Here is an 18,959-nt window from a genome sequence, read left to right as displayed (position 1 = left end):
GGCCCCGGGCACTCTCTGTGCTGCTTTCTGTGGGACTATCTGCCCCCTCCCCTCACAGCACGGAAGAGGGAGGGAGTGCACAGGAGGCACCCAGCATCTGTTGAATAGGGGATGGAAAGCCATGCAAAGCTAGAGAGGCAATGTTGTCAATGTTGTGGAAAATGGATTCTTTTCTTGTCCCCGTTCTTATTCCTTTGTGATCCTCTCCTGATTCTGTTCTTTGCAATACACCTGCGTTATACATTTTCCGATGTTTGCAAAATGGCGATGGGGAGAACTCTCCACCTGACCAATGCGTCAATATCAACAAGTTATTATGTGAAGATGTTTAACATGTTTCAGTGCAGTCAAAGAATCTGCGCTTGTAGTAAGATGAACTTGACCCAAAGTATGCTCCACCCCTAACTGGCTAAGTGACCTTGGTCAAGATACGTCATTTCCTGATGCTCAGTTTCTTTCCTACAGGAATATGGTGTTTATAGAAAGTTCTGACTTAAGAATGGGTTCTGTTCCATGAATTCATCATGTAGGAGTTAATTCCCCAGTTCCTTGAAGCCATCAGGATGGCAACCGTATTCATACTTGAGGCCCAGGCAAATGAACAGAGGGTTAAAAATGACAAAGTTGAGGAGTACTTAGGAAATAAGGAGTCTCATGGGTAAGAGCCTGGCTCTTCCAGGCTGCCACATGGAACAGTGACGTGGTTCCAGCTGGCTAGAAAGAGCAAGAGCAGAGAAGCTCAAGGGCATCACCTTTGGTTTCACAGATCATCACGTTGCTGAACTCACTCTCCCCGCCCTCATTGAAGCACTGCATCTTAATGTCGTAGGAAGTCTCCGGCTGCAGGTGGCTGATGGAGTGCCAGTATCGATCCCCTGGAAAAGACCGCAAGAAAGTCACACGCAGTGACAGGCATCTGGTCTGCCTGGAACCAGTCACAGTTGGACTCGGACAGGGTGTGTGTCTGGGCTGGTGCCGTGAACGCAGCAGGGCAGCCTGGGGCATCGGAACACTGGCGGAAAGGAAGCGTATGGGTTTATGGTCTTGGTGACCCCAGGTGTGGCACGGGTCCATGATATGCACACAGATAAAACAGCCCAGGTTTTATACGTTCACCAACACCTTGGCCCCCTTGCCAACAGAGAAAATCATATCACCCGAAGTGCTTCTTACCTTCCACCATATCCTTCTTGTAGTCACTATCATTGTCACTGTCTGTGGGTCGATAATAGATATAAAAGCCATGGATTGGGGTGTTGTTGTTACTTGCTGGAATATACTAGAGGGAATGGAGAAGAAACAAGTTGACCATGCACAGAGAAATTATCATGTGAGCAGAACCACTGGTGGACAGAAATTTTACCCCAGCCTAGAGCTTAAAAGTTCACTGAGGGAGCCTGGAAAATACTTCTGCTGTTATCTCCAAGTCTTTCTGGGGGAAGGCTGCAAGGCTCACTTATTATTTAGCCTAAAGATCCCCCAGCTCTTGAAGACCAGAAACGGCCATTTCTCCAAAGACACTAAGTCCCCTCTGAACCTGCCTGGGTACTGTAAGGATAGGGCACTCTTGCTCAAGTCCCAGGTATGGGGGCTCTGGGGGGTGGCCACTCAAGGGGAAGGATCTTAGAAGGGCAGAGGAGAAGAGTGATTCCTTCCCGCTCCTGCTGCAGCTGCCAGCTCCTGTCGTCATGAAGCTCAGCCCCGCCCCCCGTGGCTCTCCGCGCGAGGCCACTTACCATCCACTTGAGCATGATGGTGGTCTCGTTGACTGCATCGGTGAAGGTGATGTAAGGGCCCGCCACGGGCCTCTCGTACACACGGCCACTATAGCTTGACACCACATATGGCCGGGAGGGGGCGCTGGGCTCACTCTCCCCCAGCATGTTCAAAGCCCTGACGCGGAACTTGTAGGAGGTGCCTGGTAAGAGATACTCACTTGAACCCAGGAGCTGGAAAACACTTTTGACCCACCCCCACCCAGCACACCCAGAACCTGGAGGGATCTTTTGGGTAGCCCTTCCCCAGACGCAAGTCCCCAAAGGACATAAGAGCTCCCATCTTCTTCAGAAAGGAGCCACAGCAGGGATAGCTATGGACCTTTTATGGAGACAGGGAAGGTAAGGAAGGGTTTATAGGACGGAGGGGATACCACCAAGAGCATCCATGTAAGCAAGATGGCGGGTGGCAGACCAGCAGAAAGAAGAGCCTCCAAAGCTCTGACTGTCCTCCGCGGGCTCGGGGACAGCTGGGGGACCAGGTGGGACAGTGGCCAGACCCCTACCTTTCTCTAGGCCAGTGATCTCCACCGAGAGCCGGGAAGGAGGGATGGCACTGGTGGCCAGAATCCAGTCCCCCACTTTCTTTAGCTTCTTGTACTCCACACGGAAGGATTGGATTGGGAAGCCACCATTCCCACGGGGAATCCAGGTCACATACACTGACGTCTCAGAGGCCATGGAGATGGTGGGCCTGTCTGGGGCTTCTGGGGCTGGAGGGAACCATACGTGAGGGAAGAAGGAAGCAGAAGTGACACAATAAGGTGGCTGTATTGCAACTGGACTTGGCTTGTTCCTGATTGGGGCCTGTTCTTCCCCCCAGCCCTCCCCCTCTGGTGGCTGTATCAGATCTTCCAGAGCTATCTGGGTCACCTTCTCCCAGAAGAAGCCCTTGAGCCAGGACCCCTAGAACCATGCTTCTGCAGTATCAGACTGTGGAGGCCCAGAGTCTGTGGCTCTCTCCTCTGCGTTGTCTGGACCCACAGGGTTAGCATCCTCCCAGCCCCCATGGCAGACTACCACGTTTTACTTGAAAAACTCCAATCTATGTTTTCTTATTGGGGTTGGCTGGGGAGATGCCAGGAAAGTATCTTAAGGCTCCCCGGACCCATGGAACAAGACCCCATTCCACCTGCAGCAATGAGCCTTCTGAGGCAGTGGACTTGGTTCCAGTTCTGACTCCTGCTCACTCCCGCCCCTCTGAGCTACCGGGGGCTTACGAGAGAGGCGGCCGTGGTCTGGCTGGCTGCTGCTCTGGGGGCTGGCTCCAGGGTCGTCTCTCTGGATCTGCTGCTCTTTGCTGGCCATGATTTCAGGTTTGGGCCGCCGTCCTGGATGAAAATGGGTTGATACCAGCAGGTGGGGGAGCATGTATTAGGTTTGCCTTTCCAGAGAGTTCTTTAGGCCTGAGACTCCGCTGGGGGTGTCTGACAGGGTGATGCAAATAATACAGGACATTGGCAGTGTGGTCTGATTCCTATCTCTGCGTAACCATTATAGTACTGCGCCTGGTGCCAGCATGTGCGTGTGTGCGTGTGTGGCGGGGGTCGGGGGGAGATAGGCCAGCTGGCAGTTCTCCTGATGAGACACAGGACCTCAGCCTGGGCTCATAAGCCACAGGGAGGCAACAGCTGAAAGTTAGATAAAGTTCAAGGTGAACAGCTGGGCCAAGGTGAGCAGGGCTCCCTCCCGGGCCTGGCGGGATTTGCTCGGGCCCACAGAGGCCCGAGCTGGGGGCGATGTGTGACCCTTACCAGTTCGGAAGGTGACCATGGCTGTCTGGCCTTCGCCTGCACAGTTGTAAGCTGCCATCTCCACTTCATACAAGCTCCCAGGATCGAGTCTGGTGAGGGTCAGGTGGTGCTGGCTGGCTGCAACGCTGGAGACGGTCCAGTCGTCAGAGGCGTTTGTGACCTGCTGGAGAAGGCCGCTGGTGTCAGAACCAGCGCCTCGGCCCAGAGCTACCGGTGGTGTGGTTTGTGGAAAAAGCAGAAGGGAGTCCGACAGGGCAGGGGGACGGGAAGGGCAGGGAGCCGGGTTTGGGGAGGATGATGCTGCTCGGTGCAGAGGGTCCTGCCGGCTCCGAGACGTCCATCCTCAGTGGGATAGTGAGGGAGGCTCCCTGGTCCCTCATCTAACCGTCCCATCAAAGAAAATTTGGTGCGGGGGGGTAGAAAGGCCGCCTGTTGCTGAGAGTTTCTGCAAAGACCTCCTCTCCGTATTTCTGAAAACCTCCACATTTTTTTTCTCCTTGCTCTATTTAAGCCAAATAAACACAGTCCCTTCAGTTCATGTTCTGGCAGGAGGGTCAGGAGGATACAAGCGGCAGCACGAGTAGAAAGTCGCGGGGGCTGAGCGCTGAATGTGTGCTCGGCCTGGAAGCCAGCACGTCACAGCCCTGTGAAGAGCTGTCAGGACAACAGCCCAAGAGCCAGGTGCTAGTTTTGTTCCCGCTTCACAAATGCTAAGACAGGTAATTTGCCCAGAGCTACATCACTAGTGAGCACAAAAATCATGACTGGACACCAGACAGCACATTCACAATCATATGTAACTCATCCTAGAAAGAAAAAGAGTCTGGGAGCCAGAAAATCCTGGGATTAAATCCTGATTTTGTCTTTAAATCCAGCTGTGTAACCCTGAGCCCGTTCCTTAACCTCTCTGATCCCAAAGGTTTTCGTTTCTAAAAGAAGTAAAAGCTCGGAGCTTCCTCTGAAGATTAAACGAGATGAGGAACATAAAGTGTCAGGCACTGAGTTTGTACACAGCAGGCTCCCAGCGAGGGCTCGGCCCCTTCCCCGGACATGCCCCACATCCTCCACTGGAGGGTTGCCACCATTTCGGTCCTCTTTCCGCTGCTGCCCTCCTGGCCTTGCTTTGTGCTTAAAAACTGCAGACAAACTGTAACTATTATTAATTTTTAGTGGCCCCAAATTCCTAGCTCTTTAAAGAAGAAAAATCCAGGCTCCCTCCCCACCAGGCTATCCAACAGGCTGCTTCATCTCACCTACCCCACCTTTCAGGACAAAAGGCTTAACTGCCAACGGTGCACACCTCACACGGTCTGCTGGGACCTGAGCTGTGCTTTGCTCAAGACTTAAACAGCTGGCAGGAAAAGCCCTTATCCCTAAGCAGAACATTCCAACGTAGAACAAAACCTACTATTCAAGGGACGGGGAGGGTCTGGGCTCGTTTATGTCAGATTTCCAGGATTTGTTCCAAGGGGAAAAGTTTTTACAAACTGAGAATCCTCAGTAGTACTGGAAACCCAGACACAGTAGCCCAGGGTCTGCAGATGCGGCAGGAAGTGAAACTGGCTTCAGGAATGGGAAAAAGTGAAAATGAACTGAGTGAGTCCCAGTCTCCTGCAAGAGAAGGGGCTGTAAACAACCCAAACACTGACTTTTCACTTCAAAACCCTTTCTCGTGTGATGATCCTTAAGCCTGCTAGTCCCTCAAGAAAAGCACTGCTTGGGGGCGCCTGGGTGGCTCAGTCGTTAAGCGCCTGCCTATGGCTCAGGGCGTGATCCTGGCGTTCTGGGGTCGAGCCCCACATCAGGCTCCTCCGCTGGAAGCCTGCTGCTTCCTCTCCCACTCCCCCTGCTTGTGTTCCCTCTCTCGCTGGCTGTCTCTCTGTCAAAGAAATAAATAAAATCTTAAAAAAAAAAATACTGCTTGCAAGACATAATTTCTGTCTTGGCCGTGTCCACTGAGCAGCCCCAAGTGACCCACAGGCCGGAGCCTAACGGAAGCCAGACCCAGCGGAGGCGCGGTCCTCACTTTCCCTGTACCCCTTTTCTCTGGTGGCCCTCCTGGTGCTGGCCTCACGCTGCCACTGGGCGCTGAAACAAAACTAAGAAATAGCCTGGTCATTTGTCACTGTCACACACACACACACACACACGGGGTGAATGCGGCCTCAGCCTGGCATTTCCGGATCATCACACGTGGCCTTTGCCAGCCTGCCTCTTGGTGAAGCAGTTTCATGGCCACCTATTGGCCCCAAAACTATGATTCTTGTTCTCGTTGCTGGTTCTTGTCTCCCGGGGATCGTGAGCATTTGGCCTGCCCTGATCTCTGTCTACAACTCTGAGATGGAGGTGTCTAGTTACACAGGGAAACAAGGGTTAGGACCAGCCCTGCCCATAACCTGGGCTGAACAATGCAGCTTTTTGTTAAAAATATATTCACCCCCTTTGCTGGCTGGCTGTGAAGAGGCCAGCAGGCCGCGTGTGGTGAGAAACTGCACCCCCAACCCCCACCTAGGAGGCCGTTTTGCCTCAGGTGTCTTTCCGACTAGCCAGTGTGTCTGTGGACTTGTCCGGAGCCAAGGTCATAGAGGGAAAGAACAGAACGAGAGGGGCTGGCAGGGTGCCGAGCAGGGAAAGGGCTACTGAACAGCCGACAGACCGCACTGCACAGGGCTGGTTCATTTTTTGGTTTTGGAGGGGACGAAGAGTTGATAAATACTTTTAGTATATAAAATACAGCACCTATAATACATTATCAAATTACATTTAAAAAAGCCCATTTAAGAACAGTAATTTTCTGCTGTCCGATGGCCTTAGGAAAAAAAACACACCCCTGGGATGAACAGAAATTCTCTTCCAGGACAGTTCTTAAAGGAAATCTTCTGTCCTCCCCTGCGGGGTAACAGCAGGTGAGCACACAGCCTCGAATGAGGGGTCAGCCTGCGGGCCCCGTCCTGCCTCACAGGACACTGTGTCCAAGAGGATGGCCTGGCTGCTGTCCCCACCCCCTGCCAGAGCCAGAGGTTCCCTCCCTGCTAGCTCCTGAAACGTCCTCCTGGACAGGCCTCCTTCTGTCAAGCAGAAACGGCTGAGGTCCGAGCAGCATGGTGTGCTTTCAGCTCCAACGCCTGCTTGTCAAAGCCGAGCCAGGAGGAATCCTGAAAACTGAGGGGGTATTTTACAGCCCTCAGAGAAAACACTTGTTCGCAAATATTTGTTTTCCTGGCCCTAGAGCTAGCTTGCCGTGTGGCGTTCCTGCAGTGGTGTGCCCAGTGGAGCTTACTTTGGTTAAAAAACAAAACAAAACACAACATCAACAACACGTGACAGAGGGAAGAGGGAGGGCAGGTGATGGTGAACAGGGAGACTGCTAACTCTCCCCTGGGAGGAGAAGCTGGTGGTGGTAGCTTCTGGGAAACCAGTGTACAGAGAACCTGAAGGAGCACACGTGACTTTTTCCTGGGCCTCCTAGGGTCCCACATGCCTCAACTCACAAGCAACTTCCAAGGAGGTGGTAAGAAAGCAGTGGAGGAGACAGAGGTCAAGGTCAGCAGCAGGGGTTGCTGGTCCAGGCCACAGGAACTCATGGGAGACGGCCAGCAGGCAGAAACCCCTGCCCAGATCTGAGCGGTCTGCACAGTGCCAGGTGCCATACCTTGCGGTGTTTCACCACGTAGTAGAGGATCGGCGCCCGGCTGCCACCCTCATGCCGAGGCCGCCACACCAGCTCATACGAGTCTGTCTTGGAGGTCCGGGGTGAGCTGAGGATGATGGGTGCCTCGGCAGGAGCCACCTGCCCCTTCTCTCCGGGGCACTGTGGGGAAGCTGGCTGTACTGATGTCGGGGGCTTTGGGGGCCCTGGGCGCCCCCTTAGCATCTGGTCAGGGCTTCCGGGTTTGGAGGGCATCACGGAAGGGGTGGCAGTGTCCAGCTTAGCATCCCGCCATGGCCTCAGAGTTGTACCTGGAGGACCAAGAAGGAAAGAGAAGGGAAGGGAGAGGATGTTGGTTCCCCTGGTCATTGGCTGAACTGTTGTCCCTAAGGAGAAGACAGAAGTGAGAAAACCTGTGGGGACAGGAAGAGCCCCCAGCTCAGAACCTGAGGTGACCATCAGCCCACTGCACACACAACCAGGCTCTGTGGGAAGAGAGAGGGCTGCGTCACTGCCCAGACTGGAGTGGTGGGCAGCCTGGGGCCCTGTGCCCAGGCTTCGTGCCACGGCCCAGGCGGCAGGTAGACATCTCTGCAATCTGCTTGCTTTCCTGAGCCCATACACCAGCCTCACGTCAAGCGAAGCTTCTGTTTACTTCTGAGGAAAGCTGCATCTTCCTCCTTATGCCTGTGTGGGGGCGGGGGACATGCCCCTTCACTGTGGGATCTTAACACCATGCAGTTTGGGCCGTTTCCTACTCCACTGCCCCAGCCTGGTACGTGAGATGGGAAGCCAACAGTCACCCCCCATGAGAATCCAGGAGGCCGGGAGAGGCAACACACCCTTCAGGAGGCATCTGCAGCATCTGCCAGAGCTAGTTTTCCCTCGACCCAATCTCCTGAACCACAGAAGGCCAGCATCCGATTGTGTCGAGTCCGAATTATTCGTGGTCATATTTTTCTCAAATTATTTCCTTTGTGATCTGGTCTCCCCCATGAGGAAGTGGCATCTTTGTTACATTTCTCTGCACCGCCTCCCCCCACACATCACCTAGTCCAGTGCTGAGCACGTAAGTAACTGCTCAGTCAGTACGGGTGTCAACTGAAATCAATCAAGCTGAAAAGGACAGATCCGCTTTTCTTTACCCTAGAGCAGTGTTGTTAAACTGGATGCCATGGAACCCTAGGAACCCACAGAGTCCACAAAATAAAAAGCATTTTTAAAAATACAACAGCACCTGCGTGGCTCAGTCGGTTGAGGGTCCGACTCTTGGTTTTGGCTTAGGTCATGATCTTGGGGTTGTGGGATCGAGCCCCAAGTTGGGCTCTGTGCTCAATGAGGACTCTGCTTGGGGTTCTTTCCCTCTTCCTTCCCCTCTGCCACTCCCTCTGCTCATGTGCACTCTCTCTCCCTTTCTTTCAAATGAATAAAAAAAAAAAAACCTTAAAAAAATACAACAGTAAAATGAATCAACTTCACTAGTGAAAATGTACACTTCTGACTTTTTAATAAGTTAATGTAAACTTGAACTTACAACTAAAAGCCATTTATATCTATCTTATATATTGGGGTTTTCAGTTGGATTTCAGTTGAGGAAAGAGCTCTGTGAATGTGCCGCTGAGATCTCCAGGCTTTTGGGCTGCACTCACCTGGCCTGGCAGTCCTCAGCTGCACCACGGCATGGGCGCTGCCAACTTCGTTCTCAGCCATGCACTGGTAGACGCCTTCGTCCTCAGGCCCTACACTGACCACCCGCAGGGCCCTGCGGGACAGTCGGAGGCGCTGGCTGGAGGCGATGGGCACGGCATTCCTCAGCCACAGCACAGAGGGCGGGGGGTTCCCACGCACCTCACAGGTGAGCTTGGCACTCTGGCCCCACGGGATGACCAGCTGGGACAGCTCCATGGTGACCTCGGGGGGTTCTGCCAGGAAAACAGAGCAGGGGTAAGAAAGGCTGAGGTCTTCCCATCCAGGACCAGACAGGCTGGGGAGGGATCTGTAGTCAGAAACCGGACCCTCCTTCCCTTTGACTATTGGTAGAGGGAAGGAAAGGTTCCTGTGTCTCTTCTGTCAGTCAAGACAGGAAAGGGCTCGAGAGGGATGGCAGGCCCACACCCTAGTCCCTGGGGTCCAAGCATCCCCAACTCTCTCCATCCTCCTCCACTACTCACTGGGCACGTGACCTCTCACAAGGCACCTGACCCCATCTAAGCCTTGGGGTTAGGAGTATCTAGAAAGACCACACCAACCACAGAGAAGACCGAGGAGAAGAAAGTCTGCAGGAGACACTCACCAAATACCTGGACGTTATAGAGGATGACTGCTGCGCCAGGCTCCCCAACCCCGTTGTCGGCCATGCAGCGGTAAGTCCCCGAGTCGTCCTCACTGGTGGTGTCGATGAGGAGATTGCTCAGCAGGAAGCGTGTCTTGTTGTAGCCGGCGACACTGGACCCATCCTTGGCCCAGGTGACACGTGGGGGTGGGATCCCACTGGCCACACACTCCAGGATCAGACTCTGGCCCTTGGTGACGATGATGGTCTGGGCCTCTGGGGGGTAGACGATGCGAGCAGCCTCGGCAGTGGAGCCTGGAGGGGCCGGGAGGTGAAGGGCAGCGTGTGGGGCCAGGACCCTGTGCAGAGGACCCCCTCCACCCCGCCTTAGGTGGCCAGGCCCCAAGCTGCAGTCCCAGACAGTGTGGATTTGGAATCAAACAGCCCTTCAGGGGCTTACAACCTACATAAAGTGGGGCAAGTTACCTAATTCCCCTGGGCCTTTGTTTCTTTATCAAAAACAAGGCCCTCCTTCTGCAGAGCGCTGTGGTAAGAGATGAGGTGATACACTGGAATAGCAGCACTGACACAACATAAGAATGAATAACTGGGTATGTTGGCAAGGAAAAAGATGAAGGGGTGGACAGAGAAACAAATGATGCAGGTGACTTTTCCTGCTTGTACTCAGCAAAGTGCACCCCAAGTCGGACGAAGAGCTAGGAGACAAGGATCCACGGGATCCCCCATACCACCCACAGGTCTCGGTTCTCAGCATCCCTCACAGGGTGAGCACCTCGCGTTGCTGAGCGGGACCCACTGCTTAAACACATGCGTTTCCTCCCTTAGCTGCACAGTGTTACAGGTACCCGGAGAAAATCAGCTACTGGCTCGGCTGCTCAGCGAAGGAAGGAGCCACCTTTGGCCAGTGCTGGGGGAGAAAGGGCACAGCATGCTGGAAGGCACGTTGCCCTCCAGCTCCTCCCTCCACGTTGACTATGTGTGCCAAGCAGCGGCAGATCCGGGTTTTCTAAGACCTGAGACTGACACAGCTTGGGAGCCCCTGAGAACCAGAGTGCACAACCACGGATACAAAATCGTGTGACTGAGGGCTGCTGAGGGTTGGCTTCATGGGCCACACAGCCATCTGCCTCTGGGGCTGCCTCCCAACTACGCAGAAGACGTCCCTCCACTGAATGAGCAGGAAGCCTAGCAAAGCACCCAGCCCTCAGGAACGGCTCAGCAAAGGCAGATGCTGCTTTCCTACGACTAGGGGAGCGTATGGGCCTCCACGGACGATCAGCAGAGGGAGGTGCTGGGCACGGCTCAGCGGCGCAGACAGCGTAGGCACAGCCTGGCCTCGTCCCGGGCCGGCCCTGTGGCCTCACGCAGACACAAGCTCATCGTCATCTCTCCTACACACGTGCTGTCAGCTGTTGAGCACCAAGCCTGTCCTGCCCCGGCAGCCACATCCCAGCAGAGCCCCGGTCTGGAAGTCTCGCAGTGAAGGAGAGCTCCCAACAGGCAGGAGGAAGGGACCAGCAAGCACAGCTACCCCTGGAACTAGGCAGGGGACATGTGCCTCTAGAGGGGGGAGGACCCCGACTCCATCTGAGTCCTGGATACCACACTGGCCCGAGCCCCAGCTCCCACCCCCACCTCAGAGAACACAGACTTGGAGCACAGCCTGTGTCCCCCTTCCCTGAATCCCCTCCCTTCTCAGCCTGACCAGCCCCTTCCATCAGGGAGACACCCCCTTGCCCCTTACGGCGCACACGGAGCCTGTCACCGGAGCCCGAGGTTTTCACTTCCTGGGTCACTGGGTTGTAGGCGGCACACTTGTACATTCCCTCATCCTCCTGGCTCGCATTCACAATCTGCAGGTTTCCTGACGGCATGATCAGGTAGTTATCTGAGAAAAGGGCAGGGCGAAGGGGACAAGGGATGAGTGTGGGCCCAGAACACTGCAGCCAGTAGCTCCCAGTGGACAGGCAGGGCAGGAACCATGAGCTGTACACCTGAATCCCAACTGGCCCAAACTGAAAATGCTGTTCTCCCCGTAAAACCTCAAATCACAGGGGACAGAAATGCCGGGGAGTAAAACTAACCAACCAGCTGGCAAACTGGCTAGCTAAGTCCCCTGAGTTAGTACATGGGCCTGTGAAAGAATGTTTTATACTTCCAGGGGAGTAGGGTGGAAAGGAAGCAAGATTTGGGGTTTGCCATACCTGGGCTTAAGCTTTGGATCTGCCACGCACTATGTGATTTTGGACAAGCTGATTAACCTCTCAGATCCTATTTCCTCATCTGTAAAATGGTATAATCATGTGCCGCCTCAGAGCCACTGTAAGGATTGAGGGGCCCATGCTGTACACGCAGGGCATGAGGTAATCATTCCTGCAAGCCACCAGGAAGCAGGGAAATAAATAGAACTTCCCATGAGTCTCTGTCAGGTCAGAGCTCTGAGCCACCTCACTACTGAATTTCTGCAACCAGGGAGGAATGTTCTAACTCCCAACCACCACCTTCTCCATGAATGTCATGGAAGCCCTTCTTCGCATCACTGGTTTGCTCGACTTCGTCTGCTTCGGGACCAGGGGTGCCGTGGGGGCCGGGCCCCAGGGCTGCGTTCTGCTTCTTTCAACAGGACACAGACTTCTGGCTTCTGGACACCCCAGTGATTGGGATGCTGTTCCGCTTCCTGGTAGGGAAAGCACTGGCCATCCGTTCTGAGCTTTCTGGTGGCGGGGTCTGCTCTGAGAGTCCCGGTGTCTCCGAAACCTAGGTTCACTGAGCCTGGTGCCTGCCTATCACTAGGCTGCCCCAGGTATAAGCAGCTTAGTTAATGCCTGACAGAATGGACGAAACCCCTGACTCCTGTGGGACTTCCTCCAGATCCTAGAGCCAAGCTTCTGCGAGGGACAATGGAGGTTAATGCTCTATTCATCTCAGTCTCGTTATTTCTGAGTGGCAGGATTAGGGGGTTTACCCTTTCAAAAAAGTTTTCTGTATTTTCTATAGTGAACATATAGATTCCTCATAGGAATATAGGAACATAAATTCCTTTCATAACCAGAAAAACTTAATGAAAATAAATTATCTATAGGATATTCTAAAAGGAATACATTTTGAGCTGTGGGTTCAGTTAAGAAGGGTCTGCTTGGCCTTGAGTGAAGGGTCAACTATGAGAAGAAGCTGTCTTCATCTTGAGAGACCCCCCTTCTTCTCCCTGGCATTCCACGGACCACAGCTTGGCCTCTCCTAGCCCAGCTGTCACATACACTGTGGCCCAAGCAGGAAGCTAGGACAGCTGAGACCTGGCATTATCAGGAAGATGGGGAGGGAAAAACCCGAGTCCCACTAGAAAGCTTCCTTTGCTGTGTGGGAAAGAGCTCCCCCTCCCACAGGGCAACACTGCAGCCTCACGGACAGCTGGGTTTGTCAGGCCGCCTTGCTGTGTGTGCCTGGTGGCAGGGAACACACACACGAGGAATTCAGAGCCCTGTGCTGACAGCCTTGGTCAAATGGTAACAGCTCAGTGACATTGTCCAGAGCCTCGAAGGATGAAGAAATTCCTCTCAACAGGGTAGAAAACCTCCATTATGGAAGCCAATCCCTTCAGGATCCTACAGGGCTAGATAGCAAGGCAGAAGACAGCTGCCCAGAGTGAGGAGGGGGCTGAGGGCATGTTGATGGGGGCAGGGGAGGCAGTAGCCCGAGGCGGTCAGCTCCCCACCCCCAGCCTTGGCCTCTGGGCTCCTACTTGCTCAACTCACCTCTGGACGCCTCCAGCCACTCTTGCTTGACACTGTATCGGACCTGGGCTTTTGGGTGGCTCTCAGGAAGGTGGCAGGCAATGACCGCCGTGTTCCCCTCATCTACTTCAATCACGTGCTGCACGTCCAACTTGAAGTCCTGGAGGTCTGTGGAGAGAAGGGAAGGTGCCAATTGGGCCACGACGGGAGAGAGAGACAAAGCACCATTTTAGGGTGAGCGGATGCCTTGGTGTCTTTGGTCACAATAAACGGCTGCAGGGGCCTCACCCCCTGGGGGCTTTCTGGGGGTGGTCCGAGTCCTTCCTCCAGGTGTGACCCTCTTCACTGCAGGACAGTTCAACTTGGTAGATATAAGCTGGAGGGTGGGGACATGTATAACTCCATCAGGACATGCCTGTGACACAGACAGTCCTCTTCTGTTACACTGAGACATGGCAGCAACTTGGCCAAGCCCAATGGCCCTACTGAACCTGGCAGGAGATGGGTCAATGATCAAGGCATAAATGCTCTGACACAGCTCAGCTAATTGAGACTGAAGGGAATGATGAAAGAGAATTGTGATCTCTTCTTTCCAGTGCCAGTCAAGTTCCCTGGCTCTTCTTTGACATCCCCAGTAAAAGTGACAGGCCAGAGAGTCCGCTCAATTGCCAACCATGGTTCTAACAGGAAGGCTGAGGCTACCCAGGGCTATACTCTCTGTCATGGCTAAACCTTTCTCAGGGCTGGGGGTGGGGGATCTGTGGGTGCTCCGAGGGCTTTCTAAGGCAAAGATGGATCTCCACGGTGTGGCTAACAGCAGTGGAATATGGCAGAGCTGAGGGTCCTGACACCAGGCTGCGGCGTCTGACAGCATGGTGGCCATCTCTTCCGACTTGGCTTGGTGGCAAGACTGGGATCTAAGCTGGGAGAGGATGGAAATCCATCTGTAACAAGAGCAGAATGTTTCCCAAATAATCTTAACAGTTCAAACAACAAAACTCTTTGCATGAGCCAAATCACTGATGTTGCTGAAAAAAATGGGACACTTGGGCAAAAAATATTCCAAATTTGATTTTCAGGACTGTGATTGAATTTAAGAGAAGAAATAAAATGAAAGGGGAATAAGATAAGAAAGATGAGACTATTTACCCAGACGCTCCCTCATAAAGGCACTTAGAAAGCCCTTGAGGCACCAACTGTGAATGCTGACCATTTCAAATTCTGCTCAGCTCCTGAGAACGGACGCCATCAGAGCTTTCACTGCAATCCTGCTGCAAGACTCCACCTGCCTGTGTTGTTTCCCTGGGAGATTCCGAGAAGGCAAGAAGGCGACAGGAGCAGGCAGGAATCAGGTTTCTCACAGAAGATAAGAGGTAATTACCAAAAACAAACTATGGTCACCATAGGAGAGCCCAGCGATCAAGGCACGCAGTGAGGTCAGAAGGTTTCCCACTTAATGGAACTTTCCAGAAGCTTTTAGACAAGCCACGCCAGGATAGGAAAGCCCTTTTGTTTCTATGAAAGGATCATTGTCCCTCTGATTACAGTATTAGGTGTGAACTTTTTAGGGGCAGGGAACAAATCTTGTTTGTGTATGTGTCCTCTGAACCTAACCCAGGGCCTGGCCTAAGCAGATGACAGAATAAAGGACTATCTTGGAAGTTGGGACCCTCAAATCAGGTCAAGATGCCCATTTATGTTGCCTACGAACTCAAATTTCCTAGTTGTGTTTCGTCTACACTGCAAGCTCAAGGACAGAGGCATAGCACAACACATTTTCTATGAACCTTTTATCTAAGTATGGTTATTATGAAAAGAGACTGCTGCTGGAGCGGTTACTTCTGGAGTCACAGAAGAGATATGAAATAGGTCTAACGAAGGTGGAGTAGGAAATACGTGCTGCTCGCCAGTGGCACGGCAAAACCAGGCAGACTGCCCCGTTCATTTCTATCATCCTCTTTTACTTTCCGGGCTAAACAAGTGACACCTGGGGGTCCAGGGGAGATCTCACTTACGGATTCTTTCCTTTGGGTGGGTATACAGCCTTCTGGGCTTTTAAAGAATTATCTCGTCCTTGTTTCACTTTGTATATGTGATAATCTGACTCCAACTAAACTGTGAATTCCTAGGGGACAGCCTATTAATTTCACGCTCCACGCCCCAACCCCAAGCCCCACTGCACAGGATGCAGGATTCAGCAAATGCTCTGTAAATCCTTGCTGAATGAATGAACAACTGGGAAGGTTGAGCCCAAGGCCAGCTTCCTGGGAGTGCGCTCTGTGCGGCTGCATGTGGCCCTGCGCGTGGACGGGGCCAGCGCTCACCTTAATGCTCTGCTATCACCGTCTTTAAATCCTTAACGTTTGAACAAAAGACTGCATGTTTTCATTTTGCATTAGACCCCCAAAATGATGGAGTCCAGCTTCTCAGCCGAGACAGCGGATATGTTTTTTCTCAGAGAGGAAGGAGATACGGCCGACGGGAGGCGGTGGATGGCCTGCAAGCAGCATGCTCTGGCTATATTCTGCTAACTGCTTTTCAAAAGCAATGCACTTAAACAATGCAAAGTCCTTACTCCTCCTCTGCACAGTGTGTGCTCTACCTGCCAAGTCAGGAGGCGCCCCACAAAGTGAGCTGTGATTGTCCGCTCAAGGGCGTCTGGAAAATTCCTGTCACCAAGAAGCACTCTCTTCCACGGTCCAATAAATCTTAAACTACTCCACCAAGAGTTTCTGAGTTTGTTTTTTCCTCCTCTGCTTTATTTCATTCCAAGGAAATTTGCCTCCAGCAAAGATATTCTTAAACCTAACAGATCATTTTACAAGAAAGAAAGGAGTTTGGCACCAGAATGCCATCTCCATGTTAATGGCCCAGGCTCTTGCCCCATTGTAATTGAGAGCTTATCCAGGCGCAAGGCACACACTCCTCCATGCACCCACCTCACCGACCCAGCACTGCACAACATAGCCGCCCCCCCTCCCCCGTTCCTCTTGGCTCCTTCTGCACCCGCTGACAACTGCTAAGTTGGAGACAGAAGGCTGTGCAGTGGGGGAGGCACAAAGCTGGGCACCGGTCAGCCGTGTGGCCAGACAGCCCCTCTGTTCTGATGCCAACATGTGCACAACAGCCCGCGTGGGCAGGACCGAGGACACCCCAGCTGGGCATCCTACTGGCAGGCCTGCCTTCCTGGCTTCAAAACAAATAAGCAGTAGTTCTGTCCTTGGCCCTGTCCCCTCCCTGTTCCTCCCGAGCTTAAGTCTCAGCTGTTGCTTCACTAGACAAACACGTCCAATTTGGCTGCTGGAGCAAAAGTTGAGTTTCAGTACGGGATCAAAGGCAGAATAACAAAGTGATGATGGATCTGAAAATCAGAGCACCCGCTCTCTTGCGTTTTTCGGCAGGAAGGAGACTGGGGGGCTGGAGACGTGTGATCAGTAATGGCCTCATCAGCCACCAGATGAGGCAGAGGCAGAGATCTAGTTGGCTGCGAGTGAAGGAAACCAGCCTGTTCCCAGGCCCCTTTGTCTGCAAAGCCGGGTTCCTGGCCAGTCCCGGGGCGGCTGTGGGCGCCTCCCTGGGCCTAGCGGCAGGCCCTTCAATTCCAAATGGGGTTAACAGGCTGCACTGCAGAAGGATGGATGGATCGGGTTTCAGGGGGAAATGGTTTGACAGGACACCTGCCCTTGCCTGTGGGCTGCTGTGTTTGAGAAATCCATTAGAGGAATGTTTCTGCAGCTTTAATCCTCTTACCTTCCCCCAGAGCCCTCTTGTGCATCCTCTCTTTGTGTATTCTTTTGGCTATTTTATTAACTTGTCTGCACTAATCAAATGCCAATAGGCCCACTCTTGTTTCTCAGCTCTCAACAGACCAGAAGCCCTGGTCTTTGGGGCCATCTCTGGGTTTACAGGGTCTCCTTATCACAGAACTTAGTGCTTTCTAAGAAAGTCCAAATAGTTTGGGCTCCGTACAGAACCCTGCTCAGTTCCTTCCTTCTAAGCCCTCAATTTCTTAAAGGAAGATGTATCTGCTGATATGTCACTTCCACAGGACCCTTGGATATACAGATGACAGGGATTCGTTCAGACGCAAACCATGTGACGTGCTCCCGGTTTCCTCCCACATTTATAGGGTAGAGCAGGCACCTGCCTTCTGAGCCAAGGAGAAACAGGGAGGAAAACAAGAACTGTGAGAAGCACGTGGTGTGGCTGCCGTCACCAGGGTCACACACGAGACTACAAATAGATTAAGTTTTATCTTAAGCCCCTTTGAATATCTTCTCACCTTGTAGCCTGGATCCTTCCTTCAGCTCAGCAGAGCTATGAATCAAATCATAGTATGTCATGAATTCCCATGACACAAAACTGTCACCTCTTAATTGTAGGCTTATCCCCCCAACTGTTATAGAATTTACACATCCAGTTACAGGGGTCACTGCACCAGAGCAGAACACCCCTGGTGTAACCCATAAGGAGTTTCAAGGAGTGTCCTCATTTGACCCTCCTCTCCCTGAGACCTCTCTCAGGCCGCAAGTCAAAGTCCAGTTAAGTAAGAAGTCAGGTAAGACCGTGCCTTTGGCTGGAAGCTGCATGGCATCACCAATATCCCCAACTCCGTGAGCTCAGCTGAACACTTAAAAAAAAAAAAAAAGTAATTTTCTACCCATCCAGGCATTTCTGAAGTACAGTCAGTCCTGTCCCACCCTCTTGCCTCAAGACAAGCCTGTACTCATCTGCTGAGGTCTGGATGGGATCCACCAGATCGTGGGGGCTCCGCATGGGGCTCACTTGGCAACGCTGTCAGGATGGCTCAGGAGCCCTTTGGCCATCGGCAAGTTTCTGGGCTGATAATTCTACTCCTTAACTCTCAGGTCCTCCAGGCCTCAACTGTCTTTGTGGTGGCTTGCTGCATCTATGGCTAACGTCACAAAGCACAGAAAGACTTTACCCTAATGTAGTCCTCCTCCGTGACATGCTGACTCTGTAGCCCTTCCCTGCACCTTGATGACCTGTTGAAAGATGGCAAAGGTTCAAGAGAAGTAAAATGAAGAGCCTTCTCTGGAGGAACCCGTGGCTCACTGCTCCCCGGGATGGACTTGGAGGTGGAGTTTGAGAAGCTGAAGGGTCCCAAGCATTGCCTCCCTGTGTGGGCTCTGGCAATGCCTGGGCTCTCCTGTGCCCTGTACTGCTGCACTGACGCGCAGATAACCACAACACTACTCTCGACCTCCGAGTCGCCTGAGGACCCATGCCTGGACAGCACCCGAAAGGTCAGCCCTCTGAAATAAAGTGCTCTGCACGTGGGAAGCCATGGCAATCAACTCAGAAGTGGAGTAGAGCCTGGAGCCGAACTGTGCTTCCATGAGGCCAGAAAGCCTGGCGCCCAGTAAGGATGGAGTTCACTGGGGCATGGGCAACCATCTCAGAAGCCATGCCTTCTGGGTAGTGATGAAGCCTTTTGCCAGTGTGTACCCCGTCTCACAGACCACTGAACCCAAATGGAACTGCGACCCACAAGGCTGAGCAAAATCAGTATACTCCGCAGAAGACATCTGGCACACACCATCCCCCCCGGACAACACTGACTCATTCATTCGGCCAGGAGCTACAGAATTGTCCAGTATGTCAGGCACTGCAGAAGAGATCATGAAGATAAAAATATAGTTCCTAACCTCAGGGATCTTTACTCTGATACATGAGACAGGTGAAAACAACACACAAGGGAGGGTTCAATAATTTTTAAGAGTATTAGCTGCAGGC

General features: G+C 52.8%; 1 protein-coding gene across 1 annotated transcript in view; it reads right to left on the bottom strand.

Annotated features, from left to right (window-relative positions):
• BOC (BOC cell adhesion associated, oncogene regulated) overlaps window positions 1–18,959 on the bottom strand; it is a 75,495-nt gene that overhangs the window by 5,350 nt on the left and 51,186 nt on the right. Inside the window, exons 7-17 of the mRNA XM_034669792.1 lie at window positions 13,224–13,370; window positions 11,216–11,359; window positions 9,472–9,765; window positions 8,828–9,100; window positions 7,182–7,489; window positions 3,530–3,689; window positions 2,996–3,106; window positions 2,282–2,488; window positions 1,737–1,918; window positions 1,174–1,279; window positions 753–875 (exon numbers count right to left, since the gene is read on the bottom strand). Of these exons, the coding sequence (XP_034525683.1) occupies window positions 753–875; window positions 1,174–1,279; window positions 1,737–1,918; window positions 2,282–2,488; window positions 2,996–3,106; window positions 3,530–3,689; window positions 7,182–7,489; window positions 8,828–9,100; window positions 9,472–9,765; window positions 11,216–11,359; window positions 13,224–13,370 (2,055 nt within the window). The remainder of the gene's footprint in view (window positions 1–752; window positions 876–1,173; window positions 1,280–1,736; window positions 1,919–2,281; window positions 2,489–2,995; window positions 3,107–3,529; window positions 3,690–7,181; window positions 7,490–8,827; window positions 9,101–9,471; window positions 9,766–11,215; window positions 11,360–13,223; window positions 13,371–18,959) is intronic.

This window comes from Ailuropoda melanoleuca, chromosome 1 (genome assembly GCF_002007445.2).
Source record: "Ailuropoda melanoleuca isolate Jingjing chromosome 1, ASM200744v2, whole genome shotgun sequence".
Taxonomy (NCBI): Eukaryota; Metazoa; Chordata; class Mammalia; order Carnivora; family Ursidae; genus Ailuropoda; species Ailuropoda melanoleuca.
The sequence above is the reverse complement of the archived record's forward strand: the minus strand, read 5'-3'. Positions and strand labels throughout refer to the sequence as shown.